General features: G+C 34.9%; 1 protein-coding gene across 13 annotated transcripts in view; it reads right to left on the bottom strand.

The window, feature by feature from the left end:
- Positions 1-641: 641 nt before the first annotated feature.
- LOC149778535 (proto-oncogene vav-like) overlaps positions 642-25,560 on the bottom strand; it is a 220,624-nt gene continuing 195,705 nt past the window's right edge. For 11 of the 13 annotated variants that reach the window (XM_089939423.1, XM_089939418.1, XM_089939419.1 and 8 more), the window contains 3 exons: positions 22,420-22,512; positions 11,210-11,364; positions 642-9,373 (listed from right to left, as the gene is read on the bottom strand). In XM_089939423.1, the coding sequence (XP_089795549.1) occupies positions 9,326-9,373; positions 11,210-11,364; positions 22,420-22,512 (296 nt within the window). In that variant the 3' untranslated portion in view covers positions 642-9,325. The remainder of the gene's footprint in view (positions 9,374-11,209; positions 11,365-22,419; positions 22,513-25,560) is intronic. The other 2 variants (XM_089939430.1, XM_089939431.1) reach the window with 1 other exon arrangement.

The raw sequence follows: 25,560 nt of genomic DNA, 5'->3' as shown, positions 1-25,560 counted from the left end.
ACACGTCTTGCAGTATCATCATCTCCTGGTATCTCGGATGACCTTCACTGAAATACTAAGCCCATGGTAGGACGGGACATTGATAAGGGACATTGCCACTGTGGTCTATGTATAAGCTTCTTTGGGGCATGCGTGGATATGTGACCTATACATAACTGTCACAATGCCACACAACAGAACCTGTTTGCTTACACGACATGTGCCACTATGCAATAATGGGTTTGATGTCACGAAGTTCGTCGTGGTGATCTGGCTTCATAGAAATAACTGAATCTGGTTAGTTGGCAGTTTACCAACGTGCATGTTTTATTTAGGATAGTACAGTGGAACTTGTGATGCACAACTGCTGTTGAACGGCATCATACATTTAGGCCAGATAGAACAGGGAGCTGGAATATTCAAATGCACGTCCAGAGGCTACAACATACTTCATCATCTTACCAAAACGGATCATGACTGGAGGGGGTAGGGGCAGTTAAAACATTTTATACTGTAATTAGAAGCAGAGATGTGGTGGGTGGGTGAATTGGTTTGGATGAGCTCGTCAAAATAAATTCCAAATATTAACAGTCGCAACAACATATTTCCAATGCTCCTTGGATGTCTTACATTTTGGTTTTGAAAAGAAAAGTATACAGGCATCTGGGAAATTATTTTCCTTTATTTGCAGTCATTATTATTATTTTTGATACATACTTGCATTTAATAATAAAAAGTACAACCTAAATAGTAGATCCGTCCCTATATATAATGACTCACATTCTTTTGAAATAATCTGATTAAAATGGCAAACTTTTTTCTTAAGTGACACATGATATTTCAATTCTTTTCTTCCAAAATTTCCACAGATTCTTTGTTACAAATAGCATATTCAGCAAAATCTTGTTGTCTCAAAGAGGCTTAACTGGAATAACTGAGATCATTCAAGCTGTGGTTAAGAGCTAGCATAATGTTATTATGTAGAATGTAAATAATTATATTAAAATCTCTTTCACTTGACTGGTCCCATGGTTTCAAAGTATTCTTAGACTAGCTAATACCGACGTTTTTAGCAGCAGTCATTTTGTTCATATGGTGATATCTGAGTAACACAAAACTATCAATCATCAAACAGGTTACTGCTCTCGTGAAGTACAAACTTAAAATTAATGATGCTACAGACTGTGTGGTTCTAACATGGCAACTGGTCACCATTTTTTTTAGTGACATTCTTCCAGGACTGGTTAAAAAATTTCAATTTTCATTATGAAATGAATCAATGTTTGAGAACAAGTCTGTGACTCGGTACAAAACCAACGGTTCTAACAGGCTTGTACATAAAGCAGTCCAAAAGTTCAATCAATATGCTGTCTCCCTGTCTGCTCCCTCTCTAAAGAATCGGAATGCAGAAAGCATTTAATTCTCACATGCCTCTCAACACAATTATAGGATTCACGCTGTCTTGTAGGATATATGCAGTTGATATCCTGAACAATGACAGCGAACTTATGTTGCAGAGTGTGACGGATTGCAGTTTTCCAACTGTCAATACCTCCTTTAACTTTTACAATGATCAAATCCAGGAAACTGAATGTCTCAGTGCATGCCTCATTAACAACCTGCATTGCCTGCGAGCAAGAATTCTAACTTGTAGTAATCCTGCCTAAGAAAATGTATTTTCAGTACAATATTCCTGCTACGCTCCCATTATTTCCCAGCACTGCAATCAGCCCCTGTTGTGACTAGAAATGGATCAACATTACACACACACATGCACAATTCCAGTTCTGATGTTGAAAATAAAAGGTATACATTAAAATACAGGACAGAATTGCAATAAACAACACCATATATTTTATGTGTGTGTGTGTGTGTGTGTATTGAGTACTTAGACCACATAATCTGGGGCACTCGGATAAAATACCAGAGGGAATTAAAAAATTCAACAACAATGGCAGCCAATTAGCGATAAAAACATCCACTCTAAAGAAATGCTCTTAAGTAAATGCCTGGCAATTTAAGAAAAATTCCTCATAAAAAAATGTCTTAAGAGTGTTTTATGCAAAATGTTAAATTGCCCATGCTAATGGAGTACATTCCATGTCAAATCTTCAGTTTCAGAGGTGTATAGTTTTGTGCATTTTCTCATGCTCTTCAGTTTCAGAGGTAATTATGTGTGTGAAATTTGGATTTATAAAGTAGCTTTAACAACTTTCCAGTCATATCACTACAATGTCTGCAGTGTGACAGGTTATAGTGACGTTTAGCATTTGGGCATCATGCCGCAGACACATAGCATCATGTCCCACCCAGTAGCATTATCCTGACATTAGGCCAACCAGTCCCAACACTAACCTCTTAAAGCCGAGTGCCAAGAGAGGCAGCAGCTGGTACTATTTTTATAAGCCTTTGGTATAACTTGGCCGGGGTTTGATCCCATGACCTCCAACATCCGAGGCGGATGCTCTAACTACTTAGGCCACTAGAGCAGTTCAGAGGTAAGTAAATCTTGAATGTAGTTTTCAATCCCATAAGCCTAATTACTGATTGGTTTTGATAAACAGCCGACTTATAAAAATTGTGTAAACCTCATCGAGACTATCCAACACAATTTTTGTGGCATCAAACCTATCATCGAAATGTTTTTTCTTTGCAAATAGAAAATGGCAACCCATTTGATTAATCTTTTGTTTATCACTCAAACATTACCATATGAAGGAAATCATTAAGGAAAACGCTGGTATTTGCTAATAGCCAGTGTACTATCTCAAACAAGATGAAAATTTAATTCTGTTGCAAAGTTTATTATCTATCATTGATGTAAACAAGATATATACATTAACAGTAGGATTTCATACAAGAAATACCCCTGTACATGCACCAGTCTCTTTCCTAGAATTTTTCTTCTCAAGTGACCTTAAAACTTGCGTTATACTGAATAGCAATTATCATGCTGTTCACTGAATCAGAACATCCTCAGCCTCTTCTCTCCCATGTTAGAGAACAATCTCAGATTTCTGTGGCAATTTTGAACTTTCCTTAAACTTGTGCTTTTTAATGTATCATAATAACCTCACCTTTGTCACAATGATGTGTCATCATTCTAACAGCAATGTAGGTAAGAGGCTACTGAAAGCAAAATTTTTAAAACACATAATGAAAAATTGTCAGCAATGACATAAAAATGGCTGAAACATCATTGAGTGTCATTGTCAGTACTCAGCCTTTAACAAAGCTCTAATCTTTGCATATCTAGACTGATATTCAGTCTTAAAAACTTTCCAACCTGGGAAGTATTACTACAAATAATTCCAAATCTCTTTCAGAGAACTGAAGAAGTTATTTGGAAAGACACCAATGTTCCAACCGACAGTTTGCCTTGTGTAAATACATGTCAGAACACATAGTTATTTGACTCACATTAGAAAGACACACCAATGTTCCAATTAACAGTTTGCCTTGTGTAAATGCTTGTCAGAACACAAAGTTATTTGACTTGCATTTGAAAGACACACCAATGTTCCAATTAACAGTTTGCCTTGTGTAAATGTTTGTCGGAACACAAAGAAAGAAACTGAACCCAATGGTTAAAACAATCTTTCTTAAGTGTGCTGGCAAAATATCTGCATACAGGAAACCATGAATAATTATTATTCTTGTACAATTAGAAACTGAATGAATTATTTACATACTGCCTACAAAGAATTTTGTTAAAATGAAAGAACCTGTACTTGAAGCACCATTTCGATGTTTGAGTAAACATCACTAAACTGTATGCCTCAAACTGGCTGAAATCAACCTGAATGAAAGAATATTTTTCTATATACATTTTCCAGACTCATGCTGAGAAGAAAAAGCTTGCCATGGATATTATCAAAAATAAACAAAAACCAAACTCATTTTATGTCAAGAATACTGAAGAGCTGAGTAGAATTTCTAATTTTAGGGAAAACACTTCCAACCTAATACGATAATTAAAATGAATGTCATTTCTCATCCCTGTCATATAAAGGTTAATTCATTAATTTGTGGATGCTTTTCCTCCAATACATTGTATGCAAGTAAATCCAGTCATAATAATAGCATGAGCATTATTCAGAGACTTTTTCCAGGAAAAGAAATTAATAATAAAGTAAACAAATCATGCAGTTGATGCAATACAGTTCACCTCCATTTTCTGAAATACCATTTACTTTGTTCTCTAAATAAAGGTCATCAATATAAAAAAATGACACAAAAAAGGTGCCAATTTACATAATATGAATGAACTGCAGATACTGTTATTCAGAGACTTTTAAATATTGTAAATGTATTGCTCTAACAATTTTTAAATTTTTCTAAACTTTCTGTTTCTTATAAACTAGGTTAGAATTAATAATAACATCTGAAATTTTTCTGGAAGATTTACTATGGCAATTTCTTGTTAAACACATGCTCAACTATTTTCAAATGTAGCTGCGGAACATCCATGGGCCATAACATTAGGATGTAATCTCTTATCTAAATCTGAAATTTGCTTAACCAAATCTGAAATTCATCTTTTGACTTGTAATCAACCTCACAGTCCACTTGATTCATTAGTTGTTACTAACTTTTACAAAAACCATAAAGTTGTGTTACTATTATTAGTACAAATACTATTTGGGATGGACATTATCGGTATGTCATAAGCAACAAAATGATTCAAAGCATTCCAAAACCAAAAATGTGTTCCCTCCAAAGCTTAATTACTAATGGGTTCCTGTATCTTACCCTTATTAAAAGGCATTATGAACATGGGTGAGGCAAGATATTTCCCAAATCAGTACAATTTGACTGTTGTAATGGAATATTACTATATAGTATCAACCGACAGATCCTAGACTCCATCTGTCACTCAAATGTAAAAACAGTGTAACTGACAATGACCTGACCACTCCTGTCAAGGCATGAATTGTATCTAATCACAGCAAGAGTGAGAACTTGTGCTGGAAATATTAGAGCGGTTCTATGAATTTACAACTGTCTCTATATACCAGTTGGCAAATAAAACTTAGCATAAAAAATTAATATATATATACATATATACACACAACTCCCAATGATGTGTAAATTGTAATGCTGATATGCTGACACAGCTATCTCAGCATTGGCAATCCACCAATTATACTGCGTATAACTGAACCTGTTCTTAAGCAGCCATACCTGGAAAACAAAGAACACAGAAACCCTAAAATAGGTGACTACCTAATAGCAGTTAATTTCTACTACAATTTGGTTAAGATAATCTCAAAAATGTGACTGTTTTGTAGGCAAGTGATTTTAAGTCAGGTGATTCTCTAATGGAGGTGACCTTTGCTGCTCTACAACATAAATGAGTGCTAATCAAAATGTTAACTTTTGTCATCTTACATAACTAAAGTATTAATTGGCACTAATCATATTTGTTCAACTTATTAAACACACAACCACTAGCATATGCATACACACACTCGAACAGACATACATGTACAACATAACCATCAGATATGCATAAAGAACAAGTATACATATGAATCTATTTTCTTGCATTCTTATATATTGATATATACAAATATATTGCAAATTATACAAACTAAATTGAATTTGCAGAAATATAAAAATTATGCTTTTATACAGTCAATACTTGATTTTGTACACAAGAATCCCTAAGAAGTATCCTCACCTTTATACAAACAATTTCTTAATTACATCAAATTAATGTTGGTATGTCCACATTTTAAGTACAAAAAAATGCTTATTTAAGAAAAATAAATATGGTTTCTCTGTTAACCTGGCCTGTAAATCATAACAAAATTTCAAGTATAAAATTTGCATGAATCAGTAATTTTAATTATTATGTACTTGGATTTTGTCCCATATACTTTGGGTTGTTCCATTTAAATATAAATGGTACCCTAGGAAGGCAGTTTTTTGAAACTATATGCTCGGGTACTTTCATTTCACAGAGTCCATATTAAAATGAGAAGAACGTTTTAAATTGCACCTATGGGTGAGTACCATACATTAAAAGTGCCTTCCCTGGGTCCCATCTATGTTTTACTGGAACAGCCCTTAACAATGGAGATATAAAACTAAACAGTACTGTCCAGGGTACATATATATCATCAATTAGGACACAAGTCATGGCATGACATCACTCCACACCTGACATTCATGCATATCAGGATTGAAATTGTTGTAGAAGTTTAGTACAGAATAAAAAGTGCAATTACAGAAAGAAATATTAGATCTACTACCTAATGGCTAATAATAAATCAGATGTTTGGTTTGTTTTGCAGGGGTTTAACGCTATTTTTCAACACACGATACGCTATACATGACGGCCAATATGTCAGGAAGAACCCAGAAAGATCCTGGAAAGAACGACTTAGCCGATGGAAGCTACTCACATATCCATATTAGTCAAGCCGAGACTTGAACTCACATGGACAGAGGTGAGATGTGTAATTGATTTGTACCACTTGGTCACCAAAGGGCCCCGAATTAGAAGTTAGAATTCTATCTGATATCTCAGGTGCACTCATGCAATCTTGTTTGCCACTGCTGAGAAAAAATATGCAGGTCAAGATATTTGACAGTACACCCTCAATAACCTATATTATTACTAAACAATGTTTAAGACCTGTGAGTGTATGTGTTTTGATTATTGTCCTCAACATCAGTTGAAGGGGGACATACTTTTATTCATTTCCTGTTGAGTGGGGTCTAAACCTGATGGACCCCCCCACCACCAAGTTTAAATGAAACAGCCTTAGTATAAACAAAGCATTGTTGTGCACAGCATTTACTCCGATATTTCCTGTTTTTATTTGAGAAGTTCTAATATTATAAGAACTGAATCTTTAATTATCTTGTTTGGTTTCTAATGACATTTTCAACACATTGAAGATAGTACCCAGAAATTTGTATTACCATTATGAAATTGTCAGCATTTAATACAAAGTTATATTTTGTAAAATTTTGTTCCCAAACAACATTATTCTTAGTGTATGGTAAATAACAATATTCAATAAAATTTTGATCCATAAAAGTGTCACTAATGTCTACTAAGGCAACATATCAATTAAATAAGTTTTGTCAACATGTCAAATTCATGTTTTAGTTCTATCTTTTAGTTTGGTTTGAGTGTAATAATCATAACTGCCAAGTGCCCGGATGTGATCAAACATGAAATTTGTCAATCTACCATAAAAGCTATGTTTGCAGGTAATTCTGTCAGAACCTAATTAAGTGCCCACTGTGTTTTAATATCTGGCTTACACAAGTATTGTATTGTTGCAATGAATTAAAGCAGTACTGTTTTGTATTATTACATTAACTATGTCTTTTGTACCAAATCAAATAATGGTGGTGGAATAAAAGAACAGATAACAGGCATGTAAATCTTACTTCAAAAGATCCAATGGCCCTGGTTTTGTGTCATGTGAACTCTTTAAAATTGATCACTTGAACACTGTTATAAATAGTACTGCATATATAATACAATTAAGCTACCTTAAATTAGTGTGCTCATTCAAAAAGTTCATCAAATATAGCAAGGCAACCAAGTGTAATGAATACTTGGTGAAATAAAAAGCTTTGTTTCACAGATATGGTTCATTGTGGAGAAGCTAATTTTAGAGCCTGCAGTTTACTTAAAATTCCTAAATTGGCACTCTGAGATCTCTTCAACGGAGTGAAGACGCTTCACTATTACTTCCAGTGAAATCATGGCAATATATTTTACTAGGAGAACAATTTTAACAAATTTAGTTTTGATGATGATGGTTGTTTCATGAAATAAATATCCCAAGCTTTTCAGAAAAGGAATCTTGTTTGGTTGTGAATCGAATCAACAACAACAAAGAGAAGTGACATAATACACAATGTTTTGCATGTACATGAAGGCTGCTGGAACCAGCTATAATAATGATAACAACCTTTCAGCGGTTGGACATCCTGAAACTGAAGGCAATGTACACAAAACCAAACAACTTTATTAGAAAAGCATTTTATTGACAATTATTCCCTATGCGATTATAAAATAAGTACTCAGCAATTAAACAGCCCACTCCCACTCTTTGCAGGTTTCTGGGTGTGGGGATATGATCACTTTTTATTATAGGTTCATTAGTAACCTGTGCCCTCGCTTATACTGCAGTTTATGTTTTTGGACCCTGTTGTGCATGAATTATTGCGGGAGTGGCTATTGTGCTGAAGTGACATTACAATCTATGACATACATGATATCCTACTGCAAATGGAGTCCATTAATATCTCAGGTGATTCCCACAATGACATTTTTAAAAAAGGGGAGTTTCAAATGTTATGGGGATAGTTTGAGTTTCTGTGTAAGTGCAGTACTATATGAATAGATCACTACTCTTTATCTCCACAATGGCGCAGTGGAAGATTTGTTTATCGTGACAATGGCACTTTGTCAAACAAGTTTTGAACTGCATGAAATAGTACAACAAGAGCCACTGACAAAAGATCTAGAAATCCTGCTATCAGTAAGAAAAATGTAGTGCTTGTAAACTGTACAGGTTTTGTTATGATTATCATACATTATCAGTGTGGAATTTTAACACAGATTAATTTGGGAACTTGTTACACTTTCCAGAGATCTGTGCCATTAATATTCTTACAAAAAACACATGGTACAGTTATGAAACCTTTATGAATTCAAGGCCTGATTAAATATCTCATTTTACAAAGTTTGTATCTTGTATGCCAATTTCAAACCTAATTTTCTCAATTTTCTTTCCTCTGTTAATTTCACATTTGTTTTCTTGATTTACCTTTTCATTTCATTAATTACATATTTTATCAGGTTCATCTGTGAAATACATTTCAGTCCCACCAACACCCTATTAATAGCTAGTCATATCTGAAAATAAAAATGCATGTAGGCTATCCTGTGACATGCAACCTATAAACAAGCCCACTTCTAGGTCACTGTGACTGAACCGCCTCAGAATTCCCATTAATAATCAAGGGCTTTTCAGTGCCTTCTATCTTCTTGTTATGAATCAATCAACTGTTGCTCAAGTCTTGCCTTTATTCACATATTGAGAAGAAACAGCAAATTCTTGATTCATTATTGACAACAAATTCTTTAGTCCTTCTTTACAACAGTCAACAATACTGGCTGATTCAACAAACTCCTGATGAAAAAATGGAATTTCTTTCAGTCTACACAGATTTGAATATTGTAGGATTAAGCAAAATTAGTCCATAGAATAATTGTTGAAAACAATGTCCATAGTCTCCACTGAACAATTGTGCAGAGGAAGGACAACTGGGGCAATAAAATGTGTGAACCAAAAGTCTGACTGGCTCCTGATTATTCTTCCTCTTCTTCTCTAACATATGCAAGTGGAAAGTAACCAATCTGAAACATAAACAGCATATACGAAATCAATTGCCTTTATAAACAAATAATTGTTACATTTATTTACTTGTTAGTCCAAGAGTACAATGCACAGCACATGATACACCCACCCCAAATTTAATAGTCCTCCATGAAAAGAAATTAAATTTTGTACATAATTCACTTTTTTCAGTCGTAGCAATGTTGACCTTTGACCTTTTAACCCCAAAATAGACAGACTTCTTCCTTACCCAAGTACAAACTAGCTACAAATTCTGATCTAGGTCTGTGATGTGGAACTAATGTTATTTTGCAGAGGCCATTTTTCGTCCTTTAGAGAACCTGACCTTTGACACAAAAGTGATAAGGTTGTTACTCCAAATGCAAGTCATCCACAAAATTGGGTAAGTGTACATGGAGTCATTACGTGGAACCATGTTTTCTTTCAGTAACAGTGATTTTTCAAGCTTTGATGAAGAACTCGATAGGGTTTTCCTCACCCCAGGTGTAAACCATCCATAAAGTTTAGTGACTGTAGATGGTGAACATCCTGATTGTGTGGAAACAAAATTGTTAACAGACAGTTGGCTGTCCATCTTAACATAATGGTAGGCATATAAATAAGCAAATAGTTAAAAGCACTAATTTTTTTAATATTATTCTCATATAAATCATCTGGCTCCATCTATCGATCACCAGCTGTCAACTGCTCATTGTTTATTTCAGTTTCCAAAGGGATCAGTAGCTAGTCTCATTACATAATCATGCCTGGCTTGTTAGGGTTATTCAATTTAAAAATTAAAATCTTTTTTGTTATAAAGAACATGATATGCTAACGATAAGACAAGGTTATCTTTGCTTTCTACTTTCAACTATTTAAGAATCAAATCCTATGAAAATTCAAGTCAAGCAACTGAGAATAAATAAGTCTTGGAGGATTCATGTAATACCAGATTAAACAGACTCCAAGGGCTTGCTAGACAGCAAACACATGTACCAATATTCCTGTAGATATGTGAAATCCCTCCCAACCAAAAATAGTTTGTTAAATTGCTAGACTTTTCATATTTATCTGAAGACATTAAAAAACTACAGAAAATTACCATGGAAATTTTGGGGGACTTTAGTGATTCAATTTGTAACAATAAAATAAAATAGTTTTGTGAAGTTGTATGCCACAGAAAGGTTTATACAGTTAATGTAAACAAAAACAAACAAAAATTAAAGGCAGAGTCATGACAATCAGGTAGCTATACCCTTTATTTCATGACAATCGACAGTTTATGTGTATTTATTTTGGATTTTTAATGTAGCTTTAACAAGTTTTCAGTCATATCGCTATGATGTCTGCAGTGTGACAGTTTACAGTGATGTCAAGCACTGGGGCATCATGCCACAGACATGTAGCATGATGTCCCACCCAGTCACATTATCCTGACACCAGGCCAACCAGTCATAACACTAACCTCTTAATGTTGAGCGTCAAGCAAGGCTACTGTTATTACCATTTTTAAAAGTCTTTGGTATGACTTGGCCAGGGATCAAACCCATGACCTCCCACATACGAGGCAGATGCTCTAACCACTAGGCCACCGGAGCAGTCACAATTGACAGGGAAAACCGTAAAAGATATCAACATTCCAATGTGTATCTTAATGACTGAACAACCTTGTAGCTTTTACAAACAAGTATGTGTCAGCTAAGCTAGAATTTTCTTGAATAAATTTGCTTTCTTCTCATCTCCATGGATCATTTACTAAACTAGTCTAAATAATTAAGTACAAACTTTTCCTATGAAGAAATTAAATTACATTAAAATGTCAGTCCTGAGGAATAACTCTTATCAGGGTGACTCACCTTGCCTGATGTACAATGTTCTCCCTTCCACCAGCCCTTGTCACTTCCCGTCTTGCTTATCACTGCAACTTTGTCTCCTTTGGCTAGCGAAAGCTGAGTTGTTGAAGTAGCAGCATAGTCAAAAACTGCCACAGCATAACAAAGGACTTTATTTGCTGGAAAGAGAAGTACAGCAAACGATATAATTTTACTTTGTTACAAATAACATAAAATAACAAAAAAAAACCTTCTGCCTGCATGTCAGACACAGAGTTAATTGAAAAACCTTGACCAAGACCTTAGCAAAATTGTTGAAAACAACTCGTGCTGTTTCAAATGTAAATGCTTTGTTTCAATTTTCCATTAATGTGGGTTCTAAAAACAAGGTGTGTATTTCATTTATATCTCTTAAATTGAGGTTAAAATGAACGATAATTATGCTAATTGAGGATAAGCTCATTATTTTTAGAACATCGGGTTATGTTCAGTACAGAATCAAAGTCATCATGGCATTTACATCCGAGGATATAAAACCCTCTCAAAGCCCCCAAAAGAGTATAAAACCCTCTCAAAGCCCCCAAAAAGGTATAAAACCCTCTCAAAGCCCCCAAAAGAGTATAAAACCCTCTCAAAGCCCCCAAATGAGTATAAAACCCTCTCAAAGCCCCCCAAAAGGTATAAAACCCTCTCAAAGCCCCCAAAAGAGTATAAAACCCTCTCAAAGCCCCCAAAAGGGTATAAAACCCTCTCAAAGCCCCCAAAAGGGTATAATACCCTCTCAAAGCCCCCAAAAGGGTATAAAACCTTCTCAAAGCCCCCAAAAGGGTATAAAACCCTCTCAAAGCCCCCAAATAAGTATCCAACCAAGGTGCAATGTCTGTGTTAAAAATTATAAGGATGTGTCTTATCTTGTCCATCAATTGTGCTTCATGCTCGTGCTGATGCTTGAACCATGTGATCGCATACATATGTACTCTGCAATGATATCTCTTCAGTTTTCATGTTACCATTACCTTCATCTCGTTAATCTGATCTCACTGCTTATATACAACTTAACTTAGGATAAATAATTTGAACGAGACAAATACCACTCTACCCTTTTCAATTCCATTATCCAGCAAAGGTGTATTAACTAAGGTTTATTAGGTTCTTGGGTGGAAAGGATTCACATCACCTTCATGAGACCACAGTATCTCGTATATAGCATACAGCAGGTAATTTTGCAGGTGTAAAATTTGACAATTGAGTTCACATACGAAATTTTAATTTTGGATAGTTAATAGTTTAATGACAGCAGATCTAAAAAGGTCACAATATTAAAAGTGATAAATTCTGACAGGATTTATTTTTGATTTTTGTGTCATCTAACTCGTGCATAATAGTAGATTAAATCACAGGTATCTGGGGATAGGATAGTAAATTGAGGCAATTTGAATAATTGTATCTGAGTGGTTTCCTCTTACTCATTTTCATACACTGTACATAGTTAATATTCGAAGTACCTAATGCATCTCAGTAACGTTCTCATTCTTAATTCCCCAGCACATGTACAGACTCTTAGAATGTATTTGCAAAAAAAAAGTTTTGAAACATCAGTTCTAAACTTCCACCTAATAATACCAGTATGTATATAAAATAACAAGGTGAGAAAAGAACATGCTGTTGCCTATATTATATATTTTCTCCTACAATATACAGCATAGACATACCAATGAATCATGCTGATGTAATCAAACCTTACTTCTATCAATCCATAATGGTTACAAATGTTATGCATGCACAATGGGCGCACAAGTTTTTGTCAAACACGAAAACCCCACATTCTGAATCATGAAAGCGAAAGTCAACATGTCAGGCAATCTACAGTGATGATTTAATTGGTCAAATAAAAATAACGTAGCTAGCCACTTTACAACAGAATAGATCAAAATCTGATTTTGGCAAACAAATCTATAATGAATTAACAACATCCCAGTCTTTGTTTTACAGTACTGAATAGTAATAACATACTGGTAATTCAGTTGTTGTATTGTTGTTGTTATCTTTAATGAAATAAACTGCTTGAGCTTTGTTACTGACCAGTCAAATCAGCACTCGTAATTACGCCACCTTTTAAACTCTGCTTTTATGTCATGAAGAGGGAGTACCTGTGCATCGCCCAAATCTGTGCAGACTGATGATGCATGCACATCAGCTTAAGTGCTCAGAACCATCATTCAGGATAACAACCTCAAGTGGGATTTACCCAACAAAACCTAAATATTCACGTCCACCTCCAATTCACACAAATAAAAACAATATTAACAATCTCTCAATTGAATAAATGAAATATTCTAAGGAGTCTCTTGAAAAACAATTAGCATGCTATTTCACTGGGTCTTATCATGTGAATGTAGGTACATGTGTGTGAAAGACAGAGAAAAATGCTGATGTATATACATCCACAAATTTTCAGCAAAATCTTGAGTAATATTTTTGTATTTTTCTAGAATAGGATTAGACTGGTTAAATGAATTGAGAGATTAGGTGAAAGTTTCAGTGGAAAAAATAAAGTTGCCGTTAGAGGGTTACGATTCTGTCTGGGGGTGTGGGTGGGTGGGATAGCATAGTCATTATTAAAATCATATATTTGATCATTTTACTTCTATTATTTAGACTGAAGACATTATCAGGATTATGTTTATAAAACTTTAAAACTGAACTTGTTTAAATTATTGAGTAAGGAGTATGTAAGACCAGGTTTATCAGCACATCAACACAATCTTGGCAATCTACTGCAGATCTGTACAGCTCTAAAACTATGGGGGAAAGTGCAAAGACTTGTCAAATATAAATCATTCTGAAAAAAAACGATAAATATACAGTCCTTGAAGATCAAATGCAAAGATCATAAAAAGGTTGTCTAAATATAATGGACAGAATTGCTGAAATGTACAGGAAAATGAACCCTATGATATAAATTAAACATGAAACATCATGCTCTAAAACTGTTTTCTTATGCTAAATTGTTAAATTAATATACAGTGACACTATATGCAGCAATAATAGACAAAATCTCTATATATAAAAAATATCTGGAAGGTGGATGCCACTAGTGACAATACAATATTTTCACTTCACTTGTAAAATATTTTCTTATATAGCCTCTAATATAACCCAGCTCCTTTCACAACATTATGATCATGAATCCCATTTCATTACATGTGTGTGTGATTAGGATTTTTAACATAGCTTTAATAATTTTTCAGTCATATCGCTATGATGTCTGCAGTGTGGCAGTTTATAGTGATGTCTAGCACTGAGGCATCATGCCATAGACATGTAGCATGATGTCTGACCCAGTCACATTATCCTGACACCAGGCCAACCAGTCATAACACTTACCTCTTAATGCTGAGCGCCTAGCGAGGCAGCTGTAAGTACCATTTTTAAAAGTCTTTGGTATGACTTCGCTGGGGTTCAAACCCACAACCTCCCACTTCCGAGGTGGATGCTCTAACCACTAGACCACTGGAGCAGTCCTGATTTCATTATGTAAATGTATATGTATGATTTTCATTACAAGGCATTCTTATCTGAAGGCCATACACTCAGTGTGGTGGTAAATTTATATGTACGACGTATTTCATTACAAGGCATTCTTATCTGAAGGCCATACACTCAGTGTGGTGGTAAATTTATATGTATGATGTATTTCATTGCAAGGTATTCTTATCTCTAAGGCCATACATACACTCAGTGTGGTGGTAAAATTATATGGATGATGTACTTCATTACAAGGTATTCTTATCTGCAAGGCCATACATACAATCAGTGTGGTGGTCAATTTATTTGTATGATGTTTTTCATTGCAAGGCATTCTTATCTACAAAGCCCCCGTACTCAACATCTCCCATGGGTAAGCATTATATTTAAGGAATACTGCACAAAGTGGTTTCACAGTGTAACATATCTTCCTACCTTGTAAGATAACTCACTATGCTTCTAACATACCCTACTATGCTTGTAACATACCTCACTGTGATTGCAACGTACCTCACTATGCTCATAACATATCCTTATGCTAGCAAAATACCCCACTATCCTTGTTATATACCTCACAATGCTTGTAACATACCCCATTATGCTTGTAACATGCTTTTAAAATTATATCTATGATGTTATTTTATTACAAGGCATTCATTCAATGGCTCCCATGGACAAACATTATACTGTAGTTAAAGAATAACGCACAAGGTGGTTTCACAGAATAATTTACATGAAGATTTGTATTGAATGTATCCCACTATGATTGTAACATACCCATGATCTTGTAACATGTCACTATGCCTGTAATATACACCACTATACTTGTAAGATACATCACTATCCTTGTAACATACCCCATTATGATTATGACACCACACTATCCTTGTAGTATATTGAACTACGCTTGCAACAACCAAACTATGATGGCAACATAACCCCATTATGCTTGCAACATACTTCACTATGCTTGTAACATACCATACGATACTTGCAACAAAACCCAATATGCTTCCAACATACCTGACACTATGCTTGTAGCATATGCCTATGCTTTTGACATACTATGCTTGAACTTAACCCATATGTTTGGAACATACCCAACTATGCTTGTAGCATACCTCACTTTCTTTGTTACATACCATATTATTCTTCTCAAATGCCTCACTATGCTTGTAACATATCCTATTACATTTGTAACATACCTCACTATGCTTTTAACATACTGATACCAATTTGATATGGATTCACTTATAACAAGATACACTTGTGTATCTTCAACATGGCTCATACTCTTCATGACTTCCAACAGTTTTCAGGGAATATTATTTCTGACAGAAATTAAACTTTCTCCACACTACTTCATTATCACTGCATAGCAAACCACTACAGTAACAACCTATGTAGTGTGTCAATTGATCAAACCAAATCTATCACATTTTATTTATTTATTTAGTCATCACCTTTGGAAAAATAGTAAAGTTCTTATAAATCTGAATTTAACAAGCAACATATTTTATTCAAATTAATGTTTTATGTCCTCTCAAATAAACTCATACAGTTTTAGGGTTTGAGGAAAAATTCATAGAGTTTTCCAGAAAATACAAATCTTTTAAAAGGAATACCCCCCGCCAAACTCTGCCAAAATCCACATCCGAGTTATTCATTACCAAAGTAGCTTATAATATCAGTCCAAATGCAAAAAAACAGACTCTTCATATGTTGTGCTCACAAATCTGTACATCACTAAAGTTCAGATTACCTTCCTCTCAGTATCAAAACACCTGTATCTTTTGTAAGCACACACAAATGTACTATAGCTGAGATCTCAAACACAAATGTACTATAACTGAGATCTCAAACACAAATGTACCATAGCCGAGATCTTAAACACAAATGTACTATAGCTGAGATCTCAAATACAAGACGAATGGAGCTACTTCCTGCATCCTGCAATGTCTGGAATCTGAAACACATTAATGCTATTTTCTTCTTCACAACCAGAACATTTCAATGGGCAACCTTTTATATGAACTGCTTTCACGAAATGAAAAGGTTTCAAAGATATCAACAAATATCCAGGCCCATTAATAATAACCTGGTTTTTAAAATCAGCAATAAGGTACCCCATTTACCATATACACGTTTTCTGCCAGTGCTTGGAAAGGCAGCACTCTGCTTACAAGTTGGCAATCTTTTTGATTGATCTGTGAATATACATATTTTCAGCGTCAACAAGCAGAGGTCTGCCTCTTCCAAAAAATATTTGACCTTAATTTCAAAGCTTGTTTTTCCACATAACTGATTGATTGAGCCATGAGCATGGTATAGCGGAAAGTATTTTTTTTTTTTTTTCATCTTTGCCGCACAATTAACGTGTTCAGTTGCAACGTTTAATAGATTTCACAAACTGCATGATCCAAGTGTTACTTACAAAGCTTAAGCTTAGTCTCTGAATATGCAACTGCATTTGACAGTGAGGCCAAGGAAAGGGAGTCAGAATATTTACAAACACTTTCCCTTTCATCAGGTACTTGGGTAACCAATCTTTAAGATCGACAGGTACCTGGCAGAAGTTTTAAAAAAGTTTGACTGCTTCATGCAGGAGTAATGTACAGTTATAAAAAACTGGAATTCAGAATCTCAATGATGCTTCTGCCACCATGAGAAAAGTGATATATATGTTTTGTCATTACATGTAACAGCAAGACAAAAATTGTCTTCATAAACTTCATTCTAGGTACATACCTGAAATATTAGACAAAACATGAAACAGTTTGCCATTTCAAGCCAAGTTTTACTTCGATGAAAAATGATTAATCCCTATGTAACCTGACTTCTCTAAAGAATTACCACACATTCTGGTCCCTATGGAGCCACTTCAACAGAAAATCCACATTCCTTTATACATATATGCTTCATCCCACCCCACTCAAGACCCTAATGGGTGGATCCGAATTCCAAAACAGCTGTACACATTTAAAGACTATACTAAGATGTTAAAGTTTCTACCTTACATGTCACAGACGTTCTACGACATCACTAAAACCATTACACATTTTATAATGAATTACACACAGTATTCCCTCCTTACTCATAATAATCCCACCCTGTACCACTATTAATGAATTACACACAGCAAACTCTTTTGTATCATTCTCCATCAATTACACATAGCACACACTCCTTTTACTGATTGCTCCAGTTTGTCTGGTGGTTAGAGCATCTAACTCGGTTGTGGGAGGTTGCAGGTTCGACCCCCAGTCGAGTCACACCAAAGACTAACAGCTGCTTTGCTAGGCACTCAGCATTAAGAAGTTAGTGTTTGGACTGGTTGGCCTTGTGTCAGAATAATATGACTGAGTGGGACATCATATTACATGTCAGTGGCATGATGCCCCAGTACTAGACATCACTATATACTGCCACACTGCAGACATCATAGTGATATGACTGAATTTTTTTTAAAGATACTTAAAAAATCCAAATATCACACTCACCCACTCTCCTTTTACCTCTCCATGAAGCACACACAGCACTCCCTCCTTGTACCTCCCATGAAGTACATACAACACTCCCTCCTTGTACCTCCCATGATAACTATGGAGCATAACGTTTTTTTATTGTTAGCGAGACTGCTTCGTAATGAAGCATATTATACATAAAATTTTACTAATATATAATAAAATGGAATTCATGACCATATCCATGTTACAGCATAATGAAGGGCCTTATAGTGAAGGTGTGCTGTATATCCATAAATATTAAAACCTCCCTTCCCCCATCCGAAATCACCATGAACATTTTCAAACTATCTCCAATCATATTCAAATGTTTTAGCCTCAATGTTAAAGTGAAATAGCAGTTCGGAGACATAACACATGCATACAAGGATGGGCTGAATCATATTACCATAGATACATGCTTAAAGTCGAGTCCAACTGGACACAGCACAGACCCTGATCTGCCAGAATATTATGTGATGTCAGATCTGGGTCTATGTTTTCTGCATTTAGATGCAACTCACAAGCATGTACATATGGTATCTGCACCTGTGGATAATTAAGTCATCATAAATGGGTCACCTGCATTAAAGGGTAAAAAATTCTGTGCTGGTAGTCGTCGGATTCTAATTGCTTCTAAGTACATACTTTGGGCGGTCATGTGGTCAACTGTAGCAAGACAAGGTAAAAAATGAAGTGGTTATCTTTCCCCATGCAATGCATTCAAGACACAAATAACTAAAATATGAGATGACAGAAGCCGAGTCAGGAAAATGTAGATTACCGTATTTCATGTTATTTTTCGTACATGAAAAAATAACTATTAATTTCAGTGTATGAAAAATTATATGTAAAATAAATAATTATCATTTGGTGGTACTGACCATGTATGAAAAATAAAGGAATTGTACCTGAACAAGTTCTACAGAACAAACGCTACTCGACAACCTAAGAGTACAAACATACAAAGTGAACATATATTTTCTGTCTCATTCTGCTCTCAACTCAAGACTCTATTTACAATAAAAATCAAAGTACTGCAAGATTTTTGCTGTTATTAGTGAGAGAGAGAGACAGAGAGGATCATGTCTCAGTGTGCAAGCTCATCTGCATTTAGAGCATATGCAGCTGTTATGTTGTTTAATGTTGGCAAAATGATTAAGATGGTTTGAACATGTATTAGTTATGGGTATTATTTATTGGCAAATTATACGCAACGATATCAGACCACATTGTCAAGAAATTATGTGCAACTTGTATTTTTACATTAACAATAAACTCATTATCAAATTGCAATAAAAAATAAAGAACATTAAATCACGTTTTAGTTAATGCACGCGACCGTGCATGTGTGTGTGAGAGAGAGATATGAAGAAAAAAAATTGTCAGTGTACAAGACTGTATTTATTAAGGGTGGTTTTTATTTGTAGCATTTGCAAAGAGGAAAAAAAAAAGACTGTTACCTGACGTTTGTGATAATCCTCATGTATTATGACCCTACTATATTGCATTATCAATAAAAAACCTCTAAATCAACAATTTATTCTTGTTTTAATTACGATGTACATTGTCACAACAACCACATGGCTATGCAGTGTTATTTACACGGTAATTAAACATGCTTAGCCTTTGGGTTATTCCAGTTGAAACCAGATTGAGTGCAAGAATCGAAGAAGAGGTCAAATCAGCGAAGCTGCCAGTAGGAAAATGAAGCTCTCTTTAGGGAAATCAAAATCTGTCACTTTGCTACTGAAGCCGTTGTCCATACAGCAGATGTTATAAGGACAAGCGATCATAAGCATTACTGGTTATTTGAACTCGCCAATAAAGATAATAGTGGTGTATATCGTTGAATAGATTAGCAATAAAATGTTAATTATATCCAAGTCAAAACAGAACAAGTACTTAAAAGATAGTATATGTATATATATGAATCAATTTAACGGAGTCCGTGATTTTCATATTTATGATAGAAAATGACTAGGTTTTTATGTTTTATGTTTGTATGACTATAATGAAACAATAAGGCTAGTTGACCAATTGTCTGTGGTCTTCACTTTAACATGTACTGAGATGTCATTTTTATAGGATAAAAAAACATCAAAGGTCTTCTAATTTTAAAATGCACATGGTGTTTTGTTACGGTGACAGACTTAATAAGGAGAATTAATTAATGATAATATGGTCTGTGAAGTCCTTTGATCATTTGTTAATAAACACCAGTAGATACTGTAATAACAATAAGAAAGCTTATGCGCATGGATGCCCGCAGGATTATTTTGCCAGGTGGGTAGGTCAGTCAGTCACGGCCAGGAGAGTTAGTATAGCAAGCAGTCTGAAACCAAAGCTAATATTTACTAAGCGTTTTGAACAGAATTTTGTGACCTATTTTCAGCTTCATTTGCATGATGTAACTTGTCTGGGGGTCCCGTGACGCCCTTGACTTATGCTGTGGGTGTCCATGCTTATGCATCAGTCACTGTATTTTCTCACCAACAATTAATTATTAATTTTTGTAAAAACAAAATGGCAATAATCTATTTTTGATATAGTTTCCAAACGTAAACCTTCTCAGCAGAAATTTTATGTCCGATAATTTAATGCATTTTTTTTCGAAAAATACAAAGTGATATGTACAAAAAATTATGACAGATTTAAATAATTATTATTTGATAACTGGATTGTGTATGAAAAATTAAAGGGTATGAAAAAATACATGAAATACGGGTAGGTGCAGTCTGAGATATGTAAGGTTACAAAATTTTTAAGTCGCCCTTTAAGCACCATGCAAACGGATATAGCAACAATTTTTAAAATGTATCAGGTCAAAATTAACATCTTACAAGTTTAATCTCTGAACAATGTCATATATGCAAAACATTTCTAATTTTCATGATCAGTGACTGGCAGGAAATGAAAATTAGAACAAGAGTAATGAGTACATTTTATGCCGAATAGTTGTCTATGTTGTTGTTGGTTTGGGTTTAATGCCATTTCTCAGCGCAAGATAGGTTATAAATGGCAGACAGTACAGTTGTTCAAGGAAGAATCCAGGAAAACCTCAGGAACAACCACCAGTCCATGGGAAGCTACTGGCAGCTTTCTCAAATAACCACACTGACTGAGTCTGTGACTCGAACCCACACAAACAGGTGAGATGGCAGAGATTGGTAAAGGTGAGGACTTGAAACTACTTGGCCACCCAGAACCCCTAACAGACCTCCATGTTGATAATTAAACTATTCAGCTGCAACCAGTGTTATTTCATTCAGTGATCTTGACTCCTGATCTTTTGACCATAAAATAGATAGGCTTCTTTCTTATCATACATGTAGAATGTGTTGAAACCATTTTTTCTTCTTTTAATCACAGTAATCTTGACCACTGACCTTTTGACTCCAAAATAAGCAGGGTTCTTCTTTACCATATTTGCAAACCACCCATAAAGTCTGGTAACCATAGATGAAGGAGAACTCTTCTTCTTTCAGCCACAATGACCTTGGCCTTTGCACTTTTAGGTCCAAATCAAGAGTTCTTTTTTGCCCCCGACATAAGCAATCCACAAAGTCTGACAACTATAGATTATGGAAACATGAAGTTACTGTGCAGAAACCAAATTTTTTTTTCTTTAGTCACAGTGATCCTGACCTTTGACATTTTTTACCCAAAATAAATAGGGTTCTTCCTAATAACCCAAGTGGAGGCCTCAGCTGACCAAGTCATCTAAGGCACTTGCCTTTACAGATCCCTGACATCTCACCTCTGTCTGTTTTCGATCTGAGTCTCAGTTTGGCCAGTGTTGGTACATGAACAAACTTGCCAGTAGCTTCCTATGGGTCAGAGGTTCTTTCCAGGATTTTCCTGGATTCTTCCTCCACCAATTATACTGGCCACTACATATAGCCTATCATGTACTGAAAAATATATATGGTATATATATATACATGTAGTATACCATACACGATATGGTACTATAGTTTTGTAAAGGAAAAAATTCAACCCAAGTTGAAGATATTCACAAAGTTAAGTCACTTTAGATGTGGACAGTTCAAGATGTTGAGATGAAACTGGTAACAGCTGGAAGGACAGGTGGACAACATTACAACATAATATGTTCCGCCTTATAGTCAACATATAAAACTAAACAGTGCAGAAATTCTCCCAAGCTGCTGTAAGGTATCAAGTCCATGAAAAAGAGCATACCATTAAACTTGGAGTTAGTCGGACTTTTCAGGGTCGGGGGGTTGCTGGGACTCCTAAATGAGTTAGATGGGGCAGGTGGTCGACTGGGCATGCCTGCAGTATGAGAAAGAGTTAGAGAGCTGATTATATATATATATACTTGCATCACACAACAAAAGCAAGAAAGTATGAATTCACATTTTTTCACACGATACCATTTTTCATGCGCACTGTGATTGCAGCAGTCTATGAATTTAATTACCCAGCAAACAATAATACTTTCATGGTAATAATAGCATGGCCTTCCTAAGTCCACAAATAATGACAAGAATTTGATATTTGGGGAAAAATATGAGAATTGAATCCCATGAAAATATATGAACTAAAAGTAATGTTATTTGCATGGATATAATGACTACCCATTAATATGAAGTGGGGACCCATATCTGCATTCACATAATTGGTCTATTTAGCACTGATTAGGCAATGGCAGATACGATTCCATACTACTCAGTACGGTGCATGGTATCCATGGTTATGATAGTAAATAACAGAAATACACAAATGAATCAGGGTCTACTCCAGAAACTTAAGATTTGGGTGGGGAATTTCCCCTCCATTTAAAAAAAGGGGGGGGGGACATTTTCTGAATTTAGTAGAGATAAAATGAATTCAAAAAAGGCAAGGCCTACAAATGCTTTCAAATAGTGTTTAGAATAGACCCAAGCTGGATGCATCAATTTGTTAAAATCCACCCACCACCCTTGAAATTAAGCAGAGTCTCAGCTCTGTAGGTTGACAGACTTTTAAAAGATAATGTGATATGTCTGTGAAAGCACACCATATCAAAACCATCAATGTCCATAGATACTCTGAACTAGAACCAAGGGCTCACAGATAGAAACAAAATCAAAGATAACGGTTTTATGTAACGCATTTTTAACCTGGGAAAATAAAGAATGCAGGTGTCTACTATTTTTAAATATAAACATCACATTTTTTTCTCCAAACACTTTTATATTAGTGGTGTCTCATTCTGCTTGCTTGACTTAAAAAAAATTTCTGATCAGAATTTTAAGCTGATGAATTGCTGATTCTGTCCACCTGTCAGGTAAATGTTAAATGGTGTTCTGTAATTATGGGAAGGATGAAAGTTTTTGTAAGGCTTGTTAAAGCAGTTCTGACACCATTATGATTTACAGTACCTAACACACAATTTCAAACAATCGTAGCTTCTTTTCGATCCAATTTTCATGAAATCATCCATATCACTTGAGCAGAGTTCTAGATATGGAGTGTATTTTATGTAGCATAAATTAGACTAAAAATCATATAGAAATTTTGCAATGCACCCAGATTAAACAAAATAATTTAATTTGAAGCATTTAACCCAAAGCCTACATTATACTGGTTCAACCATTACAGCACTATCCATGTTGTATGACTGCACATTAAATCAACACAACAGTGCAATTATTTCGAGTCCCACACATTTCATAACATTTAACATAACTGTATTTGATCCTTGTGATAAGACTATCAGATTGAACCAAATAATCGACCACATACTGAATTAAATATGGTTACCAAGCCTGAAAGGTATGACCAATACAGGTAAACATTAAAACTTGACTTGAACCCATTTGCGTACAAGTTTTTTCTTTTACTTTCGTAAATGACATCACTGAATTTAGAACATGAAATTAGTTCGATACTAGGGAGTAAAATACAATTTAAAAAAATATTCTTATCTATAGCTCTGAGCCGAGAATTCATTTTACATTGGGGTTTTTTAATATCATAATAAAGATTTTTGATTTCACATATACTTCTATGCTAATGTGTGGCAGATACATCAAACTGTTTTGACCAATAACATTAAGTCCTACTTCAAGGCATTCAGCATAAAAGTACAAACATTATGCAAAAAAAGACAGATATTTAGAATTCATTTCAGTAATCTAACTGCGGACTGAAAGTCTGACTTAATCTTTACGTTGTTGACAAGTTTGACAAATTGTAAAATAATATGATATTGTATAGATTTTTAAAAGAATGATCCATGCCTCACATTTACAGCAGTTATTATTGCTGAATCTGCAATCTGGTGATTATATATTTTACCAAATCAGCAAATTATGAATCAACATTTTATTGTGCATACACTGCCAAAAGAAAGTTCCAGAAAACGATGCTTTGTGCTAGGGCAGGGTGTTTTCTAGAAGTGAAAAAATTAAGAGCAAAATTACTCCCATCCATTTGATAAAAAAAATTAACTTTTTCAAATATAGGAATGATTTAAAAAAAAAAAAGAAAAGGTTTGAAAATATGTGAGTTCTGCACAAGTGGTATATTTTTTAGCACAATATTTGACAAATCAGCGTGAATTCCACAATCACATGTAATAGAATAGGCCCTGTTATGGTAGTATAGTTCTGTAAAGGAAGGCCTTGTTGACAATGGTGATACCAAGGTATATTTATAAAGAAGACACACCTGATGATGCAGAGCACTGAAAACAGAACCCTGATGAAGTATCATGAATAAATGCACAATGTGGATTAAATATTTAGTGGCCATAAATATGCCTAATTATATGGCAAAATGTTTCCATACAACAATGATAATACGGACAGCCCTAAGGTGAAAAGTGCCTTATTAAATAGGGGTGCAAATCAGTGGAAAAATTCAGCTCACCATGAGAAATTAACGATATGCAGCAATGAACTTGATGGTAATGACCTTGTCAGCTCAGCTGTATGATAGAAAAACTACAGAAGTATTTGTGCACAAAACTGTGGAAGTTACATGAATGATGTATGCTGAAAGTTACCATTTCGATCATTCTGGCTATTTATGAAACAATAATTGACCAATAGGTTACAAATGATCAAACTATTTTTGTCGGTTGTAAAATCTAGGTCAATTCCCAGTCAATCCAACTGCAGAAACAGCAGCAGAGGTGTTCTGAAAAGACAGTTTCTTTTTGCATATAAAATTTCTGGTGAACAAAAGTACAGTACCTCCATACAGCTAAGGCATATTCTCATTTCAGACATAGTCAAATACACTCTCTGGATCTGACCCACTGCCTTGAGAGTGGAGCTAGGCTGTGCCCTTTTGTCTTTGCTCCAATTCTTTTACTTGTTTGTCAAAACTGCT

This window comes from Sinohyriopsis cumingii, chromosome 17 (assembly GCF_028554795.1).
Source record: "Sinohyriopsis cumingii isolate HCF-2022 chromosome 17, ASM2855479v2, whole genome shotgun sequence".
NCBI classification, from domain to species: domain Eukaryota; kingdom Metazoa; phylum Mollusca; class Bivalvia; order Unionida; family Unionidae; genus Sinohyriopsis; species Sinohyriopsis cumingii.
Note: the sequence above shows the minus strand (reverse complement) of the source record. Positions and strands in the feature narration are given on the sequence as shown.